The sequence below is a fragment of the Dermacentor andersoni genome, chromosome 6, assembly GCF_023375885.2.
Source record: "Dermacentor andersoni chromosome 6, qqDerAnde1_hic_scaffold, whole genome shotgun sequence".
Taxonomy (NCBI): Eukaryota; Metazoa; Arthropoda; class Arachnida; order Ixodida; family Ixodidae; genus Dermacentor; species Dermacentor andersoni.
In genome coordinates this window covers 43,779,354-43,797,486 of record NC_092819.1, presented here as the reverse complement: position 1 = coordinate 43,797,486, position 18,133 = coordinate 43,779,354, and the positions used below count along the sequence as shown (strand labels likewise).

The 18,133-nt window shown below is 47.2% G+C and overlaps 1 protein-coding gene across 1 annotated transcript in view; it reads right to left on the bottom strand.

Annotated features, from left to right (window-relative positions):
* The window catches only part of LOC126521977 (rho GTPase-activating protein 18-like), a 216,274-nt gene extending 198,593 nt beyond the window's left edge, over positions 1-17,681 (bottom strand). The window contains exon 1 of the mRNA XM_050170739.3: positions 17,336-17,681. Within this exon, the coding sequence (XP_050026696.1) occupies positions 17,336-17,339 (4 nt within the window). The 5' untranslated portion in view covers positions 17,340-17,681. The remainder of the gene's footprint in view (positions 1-17,335) is intronic.
* Positions 17,682-18,133: the final 452 nt, after the last annotated feature.

The window sequence follows — 18,133 nt, the reverse complement described above, 5'->3', positions numbered from 1 at the left end:
CGCAGTCACATTTTTTTACTGGAACGAACACCGAGGCCCGTGTTAATATTACAGATGCGACCCGTAAACATTGAGTCACGTGCTTTTCCTCGAACGTTCCAGCGTGGTACCAAAGCTGAAGTATTTAGGAAGCAGAGGAGGGCGAACCTCCGTTTGCTTTCAGTCGCCTGAAATAGCCCACTTACACCTACCTATACAGTAGCGTTCTTAGATAAAAAAAAAACAATGCTTACGCTTCGCAGAAGTAAAAGCGAGCAATGGCAAGCAGAGCTTCTACATGTATTTGAGAATACCGAGCGGCCCGAAAGCTATAGCAGGAGGAGCTTTAAGTGTCCATATCACTCGTTAAAAGAAGCCTTGAAGGGGCTCGTTCTGATGCTTAGCAGCGAATTGTGCAGATCGGGATGTATTGTGCTAATGAAGCACGGATGAAGCACACTGGCGGCAAAAGGGGGAACTAATGTTCTGTGAGATTCGTTAAGCGCAGCTGAATCGATTTCCATTTACGACGGAGATTAACGTAACGCAACCAAAACTGCAGGGCGCATGTTTGACAGGACGTTAAGTGCCGCCCGATGAGCGTGTCCCGAACATGCATCCATGATGTTTTTTTTTTTTTTTCTGGTGGTGGTTTCGACGTATCTTTTTCTTGTTGTTTTTAGTTCTGTCCCCCTTCTTCGCTCACTATTAGTTTTATATTCACCTTTTTCTCTTCGAATGCCCGCATGCGTTGTCCCTTTTAGCTCTCCTTCTACTTTATAACTGTTTTATGTATTCAAATAGAATAACAATAATAAGAAGAACGACAGCTTGTTAATTAGGTAGCGTACACTGTCACTTCAATTACGCATACAGGATTTTTTTAGAATATTATGCTGTGGAGTTTAATGCCCAAAAGCTGCACAGTGGGCTATGCGGGACGCCGTAGTGGAAAGGGTTCCAGATAAATTTTGACCGCCTGGGGTTCCTTAAGGTGCACGCTAAGCACGGTACCGATAAAGGTGCTCTTGCGTTCTTCCCCCGTCAAAATGCGGCCGACGTGCCAGGAAGTTGAACCTGCTACCTCGTGCTCAACTGCAAAGCGCCATACCTATTTGGCCACCCGCGGTGGGTAATCGGAAATTTACTCAGGGCAAAAGTATGCTGCTGACACTTTGACAGCCGCGCCATTACACTCGTATACCTTCCACACGGGAATAGTCGACAGTGCAGACAGTGGCATCTGCGGTGAAGATAAAACTATCGCCCGCATTAGGTGCAGGTGCCAGTTTCCGCAGTACAGAAGCGTACGCCGCTGGGCTCAACGAATTTGACGACCGACCTCTGTCGGAAGAGGTAATCCTCAAACATAGACGTGACTCGATATCCCCATCAGAAGACCGTGAAAGCATTATCGTGCTTTTCGCGATCCACAGGAGCCAGTGAATGCAGCTGCTAGTTTTGTATCCTGCTTGGTTTTTCATACTGTTTTATATTTCCTTCATTCTAAACCACCGTTTCTTTTTACCCAACCCCCGTGTAGGGTAGAAAACCGGCGGCTTGCGTCTGGTTGCCCTCCTCCTCACCTCTCTCCCTCTCCCGTACTCTCCACAACGAAGTGCCAAAACGGTTTTGCGACGCAGTTGGCAGCGTGGGTCACCGTACAAGCGGAAGCCTCGGGCCAAACACGGGAACAAAAACAACGACGCCGCTAGGACTCCCACAGTGACAACCGAGTCCGTGAGAGAGGTGTGACGCAAACATGGCCGCCAGGCGTCAACAGCGTGCCGCGCCCTACACAAAGGGCGAGCTCTTGTCGCAGCTGGCGTGCCAGCAACCGCCGCGGTCGCCACCTGTTGCGTCACAACTTGCCGCGAGCGCTTCCGAGCCATTGACCGTCGCGACCGGCTCCCTGCGTTCGATGTTTGTGTAGGAACCGTTGGACGCTTATACGATATACTAAGCACGAAAGAATCCAGCTCGCCAGTCTCCTGCGTTTCAAAGATAGCTGCCCCGTTGTTTGCTTTTCTTTGGTTCGCAATATTTACGAAGGAGCGTGGCAATGCTAAAATTTGCTAATCGAATACTATTATTCGAGAAATGAGAGCTTCAAACACCCGACCAAATACTTTTCTCCTGCTTTCGAAGGTACAAAATAAATGTGAAGAAAAAAGATTTTTTTTTATTAAGTTAGCCCTAGCTGCGATGCTTGGAAGTCCGCTCGAACAGGCAACAATAAATAAGCAAAGAGTGAAATGTCGTCACACTTTTCGGTAGTCTCACGTACGAGAGTTCCAGCTATCCATGCTGGTATTAAGATGTTATAAAGCAGAAACTTTGAGTATAATGACGAAGCTTGGCAAGAAGGTGAAGACCGGTGCAACGAACGATAGGACGAAGTATGGGTGCAGCGTTAAGAGACAGGAATGCGACGGCGTGTACTATAGAGTGTCGATCAGTGCAGGCTACGTGACGCGTCGGGTACCCAACCGGTGAGCTATTAGAGCGAGAGAATCGGTGCCTAGCGAAGGGAAGCGGAGTCGACAGACAATTAGGTTGTGCGATTAAATGAGGAAACCTGCAGCTATCGAATAAAAAAAAAAAAAAGTCGTGTAGGCTGTACCAGGGACGCAGCCGCACTGGAGTGCGTGAAACGCCTTGTGCGTGCTGCAGAGGGTGCATGGGCACTAGGGTAAAGAAATGACGTAACCAAATATACACAAGTTATATTTATTCACGCATTAGAAAGACTGCATGCTCATGTTACAGCTAGTGGGGGTTTTACGATCTGATTGTGCAATCGCGCTCGCTTTCTACTCGTAGTGGGCCCCGTTTGTTTGGTAGAAAGTGTTCGGGCACTAAAAGGTAGCTAAACGACCCCCATACTGGCGGCGTCCGAGACAGTCCTGCGCCGGCACGAATGGTTTCCAACAGAACGCACCCGACACAAGGCACGGAAGACTCCGGAATAATTTTGACCACCTGAGGTTCTACATCATCACCATCATCATACTATTTTATGTCCACTGAAGGCCTATACCTGCGATCTCCAAATACCCCTGTCCTGCGCCAACCGATTCCAGCGCTAGCGCTTGCGAATTTCTCAGTTTCATCACCCCACCTAGTCTTCTGCCGTCCTCGACTGCGCTTTCCTTCTCTTGATACCCATTCTGTAACCCTAATGGTCCACCGGTTATGTAACCTCCGCATTACATGACCTGCCCAGCTTCATTTCTTTCTCTTAATGTCAATTAGAATATCGGCTATCCCTGTTTGCTCTCTGATCCACACCGCTCTCTCCCTGTCTCGTAACGTTAGGCCTATAGCATTTTTCGTTCCATCGCTCTTTGCGCGGTCCTTAACTTGTTTTCGTGCGTCTTTGTCAGTCTCCAAGTTTCTGCCCCATATGTCAGCACCGGTAGAATGCATTGATTGTACACCTTTCTTTTTAGTGATAATAGTGAGCTTCCAGTCAGGAGCTGACAATGTCTGCCGAATGCCCTCCAACCCATTTTTATTCTTCTGTAAATTTTTTGCTCATGATCAGGGTCCCCTGTGAGTAATTGACCTAAATAAACATACTCCTTCACACAGTCTCGAGGTTGACTGGTGATCCTGAACTCTTGTTCCCTTTACCGGCTATTGATTACTATCTTCGTCTTCTGCCATACTAATCTCCAACCCCACTCTTACACTCTCTCTGTTAAGGTCATCAATCATTTGTTGTAACTTGTCGCCAGTGTTGCTGAACAGGACAATGTAATCTGCAAATCGAAGGTTGCTGAGATAATATTCGCCGTTGATCCTCACTCCTAAGCATTACCAGTTTAATAGCTTGAATACTTCTTCCAAGCACGCAGTGACTAGCATTGGAGAGATTGTGTCTCTCTGTCTGACCCCTTTCTTTATAGGTATCTTCCTACTTTTCTTGTGGAGAATTAAGGTAGTTGTGAAATCTCTATAGGTACTTTCCAAGGTATTTCCTTAAGCATTCTGTACTCCTTGATTACGTAATGCCTCAATGACTTCTGGTATCTCTACTGAATCAAATGCCTTTTCGTTATCTATGACAGCACATAGAGAGGCTGACTGTACTCTGCGGATTTCTCGATTACCTGATTGATGATATGGATGTGATCCATTGGTTGACTAAAGTCCAGTGATGCCCTTATTCTATTGGAAATTATATTGGTGAATTTTTAATATAATACTGGAAGTAAGTTAATGGGCCTATAATTTTTCAATTCTTTAACGTCTCCCTTTTTATGGATTAGTATAATGTTTGCATTCTTCCAGTTCCCTGGGACCCTTGAAGTCGATAGACATTTCGTATAAACAGCCGCTAGTTCTTAAGCATTGTGTCTCTTCTATCTTTGATTAAATCGACTGGTAGTCCATCTTCTCCTGCCGCGTTTCCCCGTTTCATGTCTTGCAAGGCACTTCTAACTTCATCTCTAGTTATAGAAGGAGCATCTGTAACCTGTTCATTACTACTTCGAATGGAGGTATCGCGGCTGCTCTGGGTACTGTACAGGTAAGTATAGAATTCTCCCGCTGCTTTTACTATATCTGCGAGATTGCTGATGATATTACCCTGCTTATCTTTCAGTGCGTACATCTTGGTTTGTCCGATGCCAAGTTTCCTTCTAACTGATTTCAGACTGCGTCCATTTTTTGCTGCTTCCTCAGTCTTTCTCACGCTATAATTTCGAATATCCCTTATTTTCTCCTTGTTGATTAGTTTTGACAGTTCCGCGAATTATATCTGATCTCTTGACTTGGAGACTTTCATTCTTTGTCGTTTCTTTATTAGGCCATTTGTTATTTGGGAAGGTTTACCTACTGGCTGCCTTGGTGCATTGCCTCCCACTTCAATTGCTGCTTCTGAAGCCAGCCTAGTTACGGCTTCATTCATTGCCTCTATATCATCTTAATATCTCTGTTCTAAGGCAGCATATTTGTTTGCAAGTGCCAACCTGAATGGGTCTGCTTTTACATTTACTGCATCAAGGTTGTCTTGTTTCTTCTTGACCAATTTGCTCTCTCTCTCTCTCTTCAAATTGAGGTGAATCTTAGCCCTCACTAACATTTGATAACTGCATTTTATTCTACCTAACACTTCTAGATCCTGCACTATGCCGGGATCGACAGCAAGTATGAAATTCACCATTAGGGCTTTCCCAGGTCCAGTTTTTGTTCCAACACTTCCTGAAGAAGGTGTTCATTACCGCAGCTTGTTCCTTTCCGCGAATTGTACCGACATCTCTCCTCGAGTGTGCCTAGAATCCATGCCGTCGTTGCCGATTGCTTGTTCACCAGCCTGCTTTTTCCCCACTTTTTCATTGAAATCACCCATGACTACAGTATATTGATTTTGCACTTTGCATGCATCGCTAATATCTTCATAAAACTGTTCTATTTCTTCATCGTCGTGACTGTAGGTTGGAGCGTAGGTTTCTACTACCTTTTCTCGATACTTCCTATTCAGCTTTATTACGACTACTGCTACTGCTCATTAATGCTGTAGAATTCGTCAATGTTGCCCACTATGTCCTTATATATGGATTAGGAATCCTATCCCGTATTGCTTCTTATCTGGCAGACATCTAGAGCAGTGGACATGGCCATTATTCAGCACTGTATAAGCCTGACCAGTTCTTCTAACCTCACTGAGGTCAATGATATCTCAGACAACGCCTGATAGTCCCTCAAAGAGCCTTGCTACGCTAGCTTCACTCGAGAAGGTTCGGGTGTTAAACGTTGCAAGGGTCAGTTTCCATTGGCGGCCTGTCCGGGTAGAGAGATTCTTAGCACCTTCTGCTGCGTTACAGGTCTGACCACCGCCTTGGGCAGCTGTTCCGCAGCTGCTGGAAACTGAGGGCCATTGGTTAATCGAATGAGTCATTTGGGAAGGAGTGGCCGGATACTGCACCAGGGAGGCCAAGTCCTGTTCTGGTGAGGGAGTGTCTTGTTGAAGCTTAGTGGGTCTTCTTAATTTAGTTGTACCTGAATTAGTATAGCCCCACTTGCTATCGGCGTTTCTGCTGGTGTCAGGCGCCACTCCAAGCCTGGAGATGTAGTGTACTGGGGGAGGTGAATTCAAAGCTTCCACCTTCAAAAAAAAAAAAAAAGAAACGCGAGGATTCGAACCTCTGACTGTGGCAACCGAGCATACAAGCTAGCTCAATCAGATAACCCTGCGGACTCCAACGTGACCGCCGCAGCCGAGATCAAAACCACTGCAGATGCCGTTCTCTCTCTCTCTCTTTTTTTTTATCTCAGCAAAGGTGGCAATCCTAAGTGCACCAGAAAATCCAAACACCACTCAGGCCGGTCCGCTATTCGTAAAATTTAATATTGGAGCTTTGATCAGCGGAAATAATCACTGCGAAAAAAAGGTCCTAAAGGCTTTAATTCCCCCACTATCAATTTGCTCCTGTAAAGTAAGGATGGGAATAAGAGTTCTGAGGGGATATTTATCAAACTAAACTTGTTTAGGCCGGCTGCTTGGCCCAAGTTGATTTCGACGTCTTTCGCAATGTACACGCCGTCGCCGTGAAGGCTTGCAGTGCTGAGCTTAAATTCCCGCCAGCACTTGCCACTCGCTTCAACACTTCGCGCGACGTCAGCTCTCACGTGACTGTCGCGTCCAGCCACGCCAGTCAAAACATATCTCAAATGACGACATACGCGCGGTATCAATAAACGCGCAGCTACAGCATAATATCGAATCACGTCACACGCTGCATGGAGCCTGGGAGCAGCAGTGCATCAACTGTATGTGAGCGGGGATGAATCCGTTGGTGCACTGTGCGGTGCGAAATTACAAATAACAGCACACGCTTAAAAACGATGAGCCTCACTGTAGAAACGCAGGTGTTCGAGCAGTCGACGAACACGGTTGTGCCTTCTCGCATGTTGTGCCGAGCTGTAAGTTAACAGGCATCGCGAAATGGCTTTGTTTTGCGCGCTTTGAAATGTCAGGTGAGGTCGCCGTTATTTGTTGTCGGAATTAACGCACCGAGGTGCGAAAAAAAAAAAGGACATGACACATGAGTATGAAAAACGCAAAAAATGCATGACCCCACGAGTATGATTAAACTTTCTTTATCTCTGTGCACCACGACCGCTAATTTCCAATTGAGTTTATTGCGAAAACGACATGGGGATATACTTACGTCAAAAACCTCCCCTGTATCATGCAGCTCCTTTTTTTTTTCCATTGTCGACAATCCTTTACGCATGACCTGCTAAACGTACCACAACAAGTGCTGCTGAAGATAGATTTCAAACATATTCTGATGATTTGATGGATGCATGATGTTTAACGTCCCAAGGGAACACTGGGGGCTATGAGAGGCGCCGCAGTGGAGGGCTATGGATTCGAACCCGCGACACCGTGCTCAGCAGCAAAACGCTACAGCCACGTACGACACCACCACGGCGGGCCAAGCGCGTTGTTTTAAGAAGTGAAGTTCGTTTTCCGATAACAAAGAAATTGACGCCATGCATAACACATACTTCTCTTCTTTGATACAGAATGCCTCTATGATTTTTCACGCGTTAGCTTGTCCTTCTCTCGTTGTAAGATTAGCGTGCTGACTACAACCACATCTTTTGCAGTGGTCCTCCAAGTGACCACTGCAATGGTAGCGCACATTGAACTTTCATCATCATCATCAGCCTATTTTATGCCCACTGCAGGACGAAGGCCTCTCCCCGCGATCTACAATTACCCCTGTCCTGCGCCAGCCGATTCCAACTAGCACCCGCAAATTTCCTGATTTCGTCGCACCACCTAGTCTTCTGTCGTCCTCTACAGCGTTTCCCTTCTCTCGGCACCCTTTCTGTCACCCTAATGGCCCAACGGTTATCGACTCCACGTAAAGGTCACGCAAAAGATTATCTGCAGCTTTATTCTTGGATGTCAAAGGGGCATACGATAACGTATCTCACGAGGCTGTCCTCGATGCTCTTGAGATGGTTGAGCTAGGTGGTCGAGTTTTCCAATGAATTTCTCATTACCTTTTTATGAGATCGTCCTTTGTGTGTACCGGCGATGGTCAAACCGCACGACACTACACCTACCGAGGTGTTCCTGAAGGCGGTGTACTAAGCCCTACCCTATTCAAATTCACACTCATTGGTCTCGTTGATCATCTGACAGCAGCGATAAAGATATCAATGTACGCAGACGACATATGTATATGGACTTCAGGTGTGACACGTCCTCAGATACGTGCAAGACTTCAAAAAGCTGCTACTCAACTATATACCTCCGCAACCAAGGTCTCGAAATCTCATCAGACGAATGTGCACTGATGGCCTTCACTCGCAAACCAATGACACCCTACACCATCTCAATAAATGGCCAGATAATTTCTTCTGAGAAGACTCACAAATTTCTTGGCATAATCATTGATAGAGATCTCTCATGGAGCCCGCACGTGACATACTTGAAACAGCGACTGACAGCAATCTCCCAACTTTTCAAGTTTCTGGGAAGAAAGACTTGGGGAATGTCAGTGCATGCAATGTTGGAATTGTACAGGGCTCTTTTTCTGGGCTTCTTGAGATACAGTTTGCCCGTACTGACCAACACTTGCCAGACAAATCTTCGTGCTCTACAGGCTATTCAAGCCCGGGCTCTCAGGGTCTGTCTTGGTTTGCCAAAATGCACATCCACAGTAGCGACTATTGCGATCGCCCGGGACCAACCCATACAAACACACATTGCAGTGGAAGTGTTGAGAGTGCACATTAGGCACATTGCCCGTGCCCGTTCCCACCATCTGGCAACACTATCGCCAGAAAAGCCGCAGGCATCATTTTGTACTACGATTTCGGATTATTACACCTGCCTTTCATCACGCTTCACCCCCGCAACTAAGCCATCGATTCCTCCATGGTGTTTGGCTCGACCTGCAGTGCACCTCACCATACCAGGAATCGGCAAAAAATCTGAGCTGTCATCACCTGCTCTTAAACAACTAACTCTGCTCCTCTTGCACGAGAGGTACGCCGACCACGTACATATTTATACGGGTGGATCGCCAACTCTCCAGTGTTCCTCTGAAGCCGTGATTTCACCAACGAAATCCACCACCATCAGTTCCAAGACATGTCACCCAACGATAACGATGGCTGCGGAACTTGCAGCTCTTCGCGCTGCACTTCGTCTCGTGAGCCAAGAACAACCTCGAAGATTGTCAATATTCAGTGACTCGAAGGCAGCACTGCAGTCTTTGCTATCAGCCCTGTGGTGTGGGCCACACGAACAACTGGTATTCGAGATTAGAGAACTAATCCATACCTTGACTGAGAAGGGCCACCACGTGACATTTCAGTGGATTCCAACTCACTGTGGTGTCATAGGGAACGACCACGCCGATAACGCTGCTCGGTCGGCTCTTCAAGGGGACGAAAAGGAGGCGATACCATTATCAAGGACAGATGCCGCTAGAAAACTTCAAATGCTCAGCCGTGATATCACGTTATCCTTGTGGAACGCAGGAAGTTTTCAAAACAACCTAGACTCCTCTCTACGCATTTGCATTCCAGCTGGACCTAGCTACCAGCTACCCAGCTACCCTGCTTTGTCGAATATGGCTAGGGTCGGCCTTCACCAAGTCTTTCGCTTTCCGAATCGGATGGGCCGACGACGCCTCGTTTGGTGACTGTGGTAACGAGGAGACTCTTCAACACCTTCTCTGTGACTGTCCTCGCTATAATTTACAGAGAAGATCACTCGCAATCGGAATAGCGCGCTTTGACCGGAGACCTCTAACAGAGGAACTTATTTTAAAATGCCACCATCACAAGCCATCGCAGCAGAGGGCGAGTTTTTAAAGGCAACAGAATTGGACAAGCGACTGTAGCCGGAACAGATGTTTATAGTGCTGCAAGCGCTACTGTGCTGTGCGGTGACAGTATGCGGCGACAGTGACCAAGAGTGATTGTATGTCTGTGCTCCTTTCTTTCTTTATCTCTACTTTGTTATCACTTTACCTCCCCCTCCCCTCTCTCACCAGCGTAGGGTAGCAAACCAGATCTTCTCCTCTGGTTAACCTCCCTGCCTTTCCCCTTTCCTCTGTATATCTCTCTCTCTACTCTACGCATTACATAACCTGCCCAGCGCCATTTCTTTCTCTTCTTGTCAATTAAAATGTCGTCTATACCCGTTTCTTCTCTTATCCAAACCGATCTCTTTCTGTCTCTTAATGCCTAGCATTCTTCGTTCCATCGTTCTTTGCGCAGTCCTTAATTTGTTTGCAAGTTTCTTTGTCAGCCTCCAAGTCTCTGCCCCATATGTCAGCACCGGTAAGATGCACTGATTGCATACCTTCCTTTTCAACGATAACGGTAAGCTTGTTTTCTTTTTTCTGTCACTACAACAGCGCGACCCGCTCTGTGGTATTCCATATACACGCGAAACGCATTTCGTATACCTAGTTGCACGTTTCCTGACACATTCCTCTCTTTTTTCCATCTTTATTTGCTGAAGCGATAAAGTAGCAGGAGCTAGCTTAATACAGAACATTGAGGCAATCTTTTAAAACCGCGCTTTTCACGCGGTAAATTGGAGCATATATAGCAAGGATGCGAGTATAGCCAATAAATGCGGGGGTTCAGAGATTTATTCTGATCTATTTAAAGACGACGATACAGTGTTCATAAATTCACGTCGTGCGCTGAAGCAGCTCGTACATCGTGGCACGAACTTCTTTTGCCGCGAAAGCGACCGAACCCGCTCTTGAGCGTATTCCAAGAAAACAGGACCCCTCCGAAGCATGAGTTCAACGACTTTAGGGCGTGATAAATGCTCTATCCGGTAGCACTTGCAGCATGCATTGTGCTGGCACCGCAAAACATTCCCCTCCCTTCCTTTCCGTCCTTCCTTGTTTGCGCCAAAGCGATCGTATTTATGGTCTACTTAGCAAAACATTGCTCTCTCTCTCTCTCTTCTTTTTTCAGTAGAAAGGTTTCCGCAAAAGCCTGTGATCATTACAACATAGCTGACAGGACCGCAGGCTAATCTTGAAAAAAGAACAGAAAAGTGAGAGTTGTTGTCAATGAAGACCCCGTTTCGAAGTGTAAGACGGACCTCAAACCTTCCCTTTCTTGAGGCGCTGATACCCCCTCCCGCACTGCTTAAGACGTATTGAAGCGTGCTTGTCCCTCTTCTCTTGCGCATCTTCAACAGTTCCCTAAAGTTTAGTACGTTTCCCAGCACTTGGAAGGTAGCATGGCTAGTGCCCGTACAGAAATCGAGTGATAGAAGTGCAGTTACTAGTTACTAACTGCCGGCCTATGTATATCCTCTACGCGGCGTCAAAAGTATTTGAGTCTGTATCGCATTCCCTACATGCTGTTAGTATTAAGAACATCTTAACGGCTTAAGAACGGCTTCGCATCAGGACACTCCACAACAAGGAATTTGGTCACATTTATGACCCACGCCTCCAGCGCGGTATGTGTCCATAGTAGGGGCCAGTTAGATGCTGTTTACTCTTTAATTTGACCGAAGTAAATCATTTGATGTAGCTTTCTGTGAGCTTCTCATTACAAAGCCCACGCAAATCGACATGCCTTTTTACACCACGTGTAATTTCCATACACCCATCGGGATGCTCCACTGCCCAGGGTCGACGAAATGAAAGATCTTGGTGTGTACTTTGACAAAACGCTAAACTTTTCTTCAGACGCTAAATATGCTAAACAACGTACCCTTCGCGCTCTTGATATTGTTTGTCGGATATCGCATGACTTCCACTTCCCTGTCGTTTTTATGAAATTGTATTCTATTGCGTGCCTTTCCGTTTCTAGAGTATATGCTTCTGTGGTTTGGGGCGAAATGCGCAAATCTAACTCTGAACTCATCGAACGCGCCCGGAATAAATGTATATATCTCAGCCTCGCCGTTGCCGTTCAGGCGACCATTGTCCAGCCCTCTCAAATATACCTCAACTCACACTTCTAAAATCAAGATGTATTTAATCACACCTTCCGTTCCTCTATAAGGTGGTCCACGGCATTATACACTGTCGAAAGCTGCTCGATCGTGTGCGATTTTCCGTGCCGCAAAAGTATACCAAGCAGCATTTCACGTTTTCTGCGCGGCCTTGTTGCATTGGAGATTGCCATATATAGCTCGACTATTAAAAACTTGTAGTAAGTATACTGCCTGTATTGACATATTTAGAAGCTAAGTACCTGTGTTTTGTTTATACGTAGGTAATCATGTTGTATGATTAACTCCCATTTACTTTCGCCTCCTCGTTTTCTGTTTCCCTATTTGTTTCATTGTTGTTGTTGTTTTTCTATCTCAAATTGTCTTCTCTACCACATTTGTTTTCTCTGTATATTTTGTCTAGCGTATTATCTGTTTAAATACACGAGGAGGAATGCTCTGTAGCTTTTCCAGGGCACTACAATAAACATTTCGTTGTATGTATGTATGTATGTATTATTATTATTATTATTATTATTATTATTATTATTATTATTATTATTATTATTATTATTATTATTATTATTATTCGCACAGTATGGGTATCCACAGAAAAAGACGGAGCCAAAATATGCTGCAGTGTGAGCTTTCAAAGCTACTCTCAAAGCTTAATTAAAACTAGGCAGTATGCATAAATAAAACAGAAATTTGAAGCGATATACAGTGGACGAAAAAAAAAAAAGCCCTCAGTCTGGAGCGAACGTGTCGACAAAGACACTCTCCTACATGCGTCAGGGCCAAGACGAGTCCCTTTGCTGGCACGTTTGTTCTAAGCAGAGGGATCCTTCAGGTTTTCGGCCACTGTTGAAATATTTTATGTTCATTGTGCGTTAATCGCTGTCTACGCGATGAATAAACTCTAATGTGTGCAGGAAACACCATTGCTGACGTTATATAAACGAAACTGATGGAAGTCCGCCCTCATCAATATTTATTTAGACAATTCACACACAATACCGCTTTCCTTCAACCTTATAGTCTACAAACGTCTCTTTATACATCTATAGACTAGTCATACACTTATAGTTAATACCTTACGCCTTACTGCAATCAACCAGCTTGGGCTCGATGGATACCAATTATTAAACGATAGCAACAGGTTCATTTCCGGATTTTCTGGATATTCTGTAGATTTTATAGGATGCATGTGGTCGCGCGGAGCAAGGGCCAATGATTGCCAAAGAGGGCCGATAGATTTTATACAAAGTATACATACGAAATAAGCCTACGTGAAGGCTAAGCTTTGCAGCTTCGGTAAATATATGGACTAAAAGCGTTCTTGTAGGGGTGTGCGAATCGTAATTTTTGAGATCGAATGGAATACCAGAAGCAAACCGAGTATTTATCGAGCAGTTCTCAAGTAATGAATAGCCGTTCTCACAATTAATATAAAACAGCTGCTCACATAGCTTAATATCCGTAACGTCGGCAAGTGCATGTCATTACATTGTGCGTTACATTGTGCGTTACATTATGCGTTATTAGAAATAAATGCGTAGTTCGTTAGCATGCACAGTGCTCTTCAGAGTGTGCGAACGATCGCTGTGATAGTCGGTAAACCGTGGCTCGCTGATCGACGTAGCCTGCTCCACTAGGTAAGTTGTAATGCTCCATCGCACTCTCGTTCCTTGTTTTAGGCTTTATTGGACACAGTTGACGTTCTCAAATATGTCCCAGCAAATACTCACGCACACGCCACAAGCAAACGCACCAGGTCTGCAAAATACTCTTACTTACGAAAAATCGTTATTCGATTTGAAGACCGCCTGGAATAAGACACTGTTCGATTAGTTATTTGAATGCTTCGAACATTTGCGCGCGGCACACCGCTACATTTCTGTTAGGACGGTTGAGCCCAAATCTTGTTTATTGCCACGAAATTTGTCTCAATCAAACTGGAGGACGCAACTTCGCAAAGACTACGTCGTCTGGGATGTCTCGGAAGGTGTCACGATTACTCGTTCTCTAGACGACACTGTCCAGTGGCGCTTTTCCAGGGGGCCCCCTTAAATTCTCGAGAGGACACGCGAGCCTAATTTGAGAAAGGCAGCGTTGGTTCGTGGTCAGTGTTTGAACTATTCGCTAAGCCAAGCTCGAGAACCAGAGTGAAGAATCAACTATAGGTTGGACAATCTTGTTTTGAGTTCAAATGAATTCCTTCTTCCTATCTCGATGTTTCCCCCGTCGGGTTGGCTCTCGAGGGATAACGACAGAATGCGAGGCAACGGCAGCAGACGCCAAGGTCGTTAACCTACAAAGTAAACTTGACGAACCAAACACAAGAGCAGCTGTAATCTCAGCTGAGTAAGTCGCAAGCGAGGCTGCGAGCACCTAAAAAGACCGCGCTCGAAGATATACTGATGAACGTGCAACGACATCGGAGAAAAAAGGAACGCGTGTCGGAAGCAAACCGATCTCCAGCAGCATAACATACCTTGGTGACATAGCAGCGAAGTAGCGCGAAAGAGACAGGGACGACACGGAAAGAAAATACCACAGGACCATGCGATGACTGCCAACTGAACTTTGATTGATAAAGCCAGCCATTTAAAGATCCTTTTCTTTTTTTGTTCGACACAAAAAAATACAATAAGGCATCACGAGCATGCGCATACGAGGGAACACTGTCGGCTACGTGCGTTGGTTGAGAAATTAAATGTCCTTTTCAGATAGGCGCAAGTGACGCGCGCATACGCCACTTCAGCTTTTCTTTTAAACTATACTGATACGATTGTTCTTTCCTCATACTGCGAGCGCATCTTCTTGCAATGAATGACAAAATGACTGTTGTATATGGCTCTTTTTTTTTTTTTTTTTTCACGTTGCATCTGCGCTCTCTTGCAGTTTTATTGAAACACTGTCCAGCTTGTCCTACGAACATTTTCCCGACCGTTGACCGTTTGCGCACCAGCACGACAGGCAGTCACGCCTGCATTCAGAGAGTGGACAAGTCGCCGGACCCAACCTGCGGCGCTCGCGACCCAGGTGAGCCAGCCACAGCACACCGTCTGGTATGGCCATGTTTCGGCCTATCCGCGCTGCGGAATACCTGCCTTGCCGGGCTGCAAAGTTCAATCGTTACGTTAAACGACTGGATCGTACCAGGAAGGAGCGGAAAGTCATTATACGACAGATTGATGCTGTTCTTGTTCAGAAGTGAAAGAATACGCCTAATCTAGCCACCTCACCGAAAACACCACAGCGGTCATGTCTTATTAATTTACAGCGAAGCTGTACATGGCTAGCCAATTAGTCCGTCCGCCCGTATGTCGCCTGTACGCCGGAAACTCCTCCGGCGCAACCCCATGCGCGCGCACGAAAAAGAGAGAGAGGCGCATGATTGGCTGCGCCAGTAGTGACGTCGTTGCTCTCCGTCGCAGCCGAGTGCGCGCGCAGGAGTTTCTCATCGGTTCCGAAATGGGTAGGCCACACGTCATACGTACTCCTGAGGAGCAGGCAGCTTTAGATCAGCAACGCCGCGAGCAGAACCGGGGACGAGCTCGTTTACGCCGCGCCGATGCTGCTGCCCGGGCACAAGAACATGCTCGTGCAGCCAAGCGCAAGCAGAACTGCGCATCGAGGATCTGGCAGCCTACCAAGCCGTCGTTTAATGAACCGTCGGGATTAACCCAGTGATTAACGCCTGGGCCGCACGTTTCATCTTCGCTTGTTAACCATCTGCACGGAGTGCTTGGGCAGCAATTATTTATTTATTTTTTATAAACGTTCTTTTTTTCTATCTGTCCAGCTATTAACCTGTACTTCACTTTCTTGCGGGTTTGCACATGTGCGTATGCGACTTGTAGCGAGCCACACAGGCATAACTGCCGCAGCTTCCACACGCACGCCTACGCCTCTCAAGGCCAGGCCACAGATCCACATACATAAACGAAGAGGCATCGGGAAGCGGCACGGTCGACGTCAGGTCATGCAAGCGCACGCTTATTAGTGTACGCCAGCAAAGAAAGCACACACACGAAAAATAGAAAAACGAGGCCGACGAGAACAGAAACATGTCACCGTTTTGTCTACGCTTCAGCGGTGAGGTTCTCGCTGAGACTTTCGCAACGTAATAAAGATAAACAAAGACGCGCCGGAACCACCATTTAGCATACCAACAAAACATAGTTATTATTATTATTATTTTTATTACGCGTGGCTTTCGCGTTTTTCTTGACAGCAATCGCAGGTTGGCGTGATCGGAAAGCAGGACAATGCGAACCGGCATCCGCATTAACAAAAACAGTTCTTACGCCGGAACTGTTTCTTAAGAGCAGGTGCCAAGCCAATCGTGATGTGGGACATATTAGAGAAGGCCGACGGCAAACAGCCCTTACGAACCGAAAGCTTCGTGGATTCGGCTCTTGCTTCGCTTTCTAAACGCATGTAGTATCTGTTCTGTATTTCAATAATCTTCATGGAGTTTTCACACCCTCGATACGAGGCGCCAAAGGCCTTAAAAGAACCTCTTCCGCTGCGGTGCCTTTTGCGAACTATCGCTCAGAAGGAAACGCGCCTTGTGTCAACAGCCTAAATGTTTATTGCGAGCTTGCAAAGCACGTGATAATTTATATTTCAATATATATTACAGCTCTATCGCAACTACAGTGTCACTTATCTCTCAATGACCTAATGCGAAAAGAAACAAAGAAAGAAAGCACGTCAGCCTGTACTCTATCAGAACATTTCGCTCTGGAAATTGTCGCATGCAGCTCATGTTGTTCTCTGCAGAGGTGCAGTCGACTTAAAACGGTTTCCGCTCCTGCATCTGCTCGCCCACATAAAATCAATGCAGCTTGAGCTTAGACCCCGGCAGCGCCGGGCGTCGGACGCATCATGGAAAGATTTGCTTTCCGGGGTGCTGCTCCGAAGCGTTCGCGCAACCTTCCAACGACTGGAGCCTAACCAGAGCCGGCGACGATTGTTCGATACCGAGACGCGCGGAAACACCGCTCGCTATCGAGGCTGGCTGAGATAACAGCTTCGACGTTCCTACGCGGCGAGCACGGCCCTCCGACTGACAAAGCCCCAGACACACGGCTCAACGTTCCGTCTGCAACGCAGACCCGCCGGCGTCATGATCGTACGAAGACAATAGGAAGGAATGCGCTGAACTCGGCGCTTCAACTGGCGTCATTCTTCCACTCCGCTCACCGCCAGACACGCGCAGACCTCGCGCCTTTCGGTGGCCAGACACCTTCCAGCTCGCGCAAGCCGCTCAGATCCCGAGACATGTTCAGTGCTCTGAGCTCGTCAGCAGGCAATGTCCAGCTCACCCCGTCAAAGCAAACATCAGGCCATACACAAATACGCTCAAAGCGAGCGCCATCACGCTGTCCCACTTACTCATGCCGCCTTCGAATCTCCCGCGCTGATGCCGCCGCGCTCACTTGCTCGCGTGAGCGCGCCCGAACGACGCACGGCGAAGAGTCAACACAACACGCGCGCACGGCTGCACACACAAACCGAGCGGCACTCGACGCGGCTGCCTTTCGTGTCCCAAGCCTGTGCCCGAGCCTCGGTCGGGTGAAAGCGAGCTCGCTCGCGGGTGTTGTCAGTCACCGGAGCACTACGACGATCGCGACGTAGTACGAAACGCGGCCACACTAGCACGACGACGAGCAGCGAACCGCACCCAGCCTTCGCACGGCGTCCATCTATGCACGTCACGGCCGGAACCACGTGGGTTGCGTTTCCGGGAGGTGTACGGTGCGCGCTGCGGCGTGCTCTCCGTCGTTTACGTTCCGCGCGCGCCGATCGCAGTCACGTCGCCGTCGAGGGGGGCCCCTCAAGGACAGCCGCCGGCTACGCGCTGCTGCTGCCGTCGCCGATATGCGAACGCGATTCGCAAAGCAGGAGTGGCGCGCTGGGGGCCCTCTCCGTAAGCTGGCCGCGTCGCCGGAACCACTTTGCCTGCGCCCGTCAGCGCCAAATGCAAATGCGAGTACCTCTGTGGGCAAGAAAAAAAGCAAGAGCGGGTTTTTTTTACGACAGCTGGCTGCTGCCGCTCCTAAGCTAAAGGGTGAAGTGCATAGCGCAAGCTTTGCGAGTCACGGGGATGTAACGTGAGGATGTAACGACGTGCGCGTCAGATATACGTGGCGAAGCATATAGTCGCCAAGATTTCTAAATCGATTTTTGTAG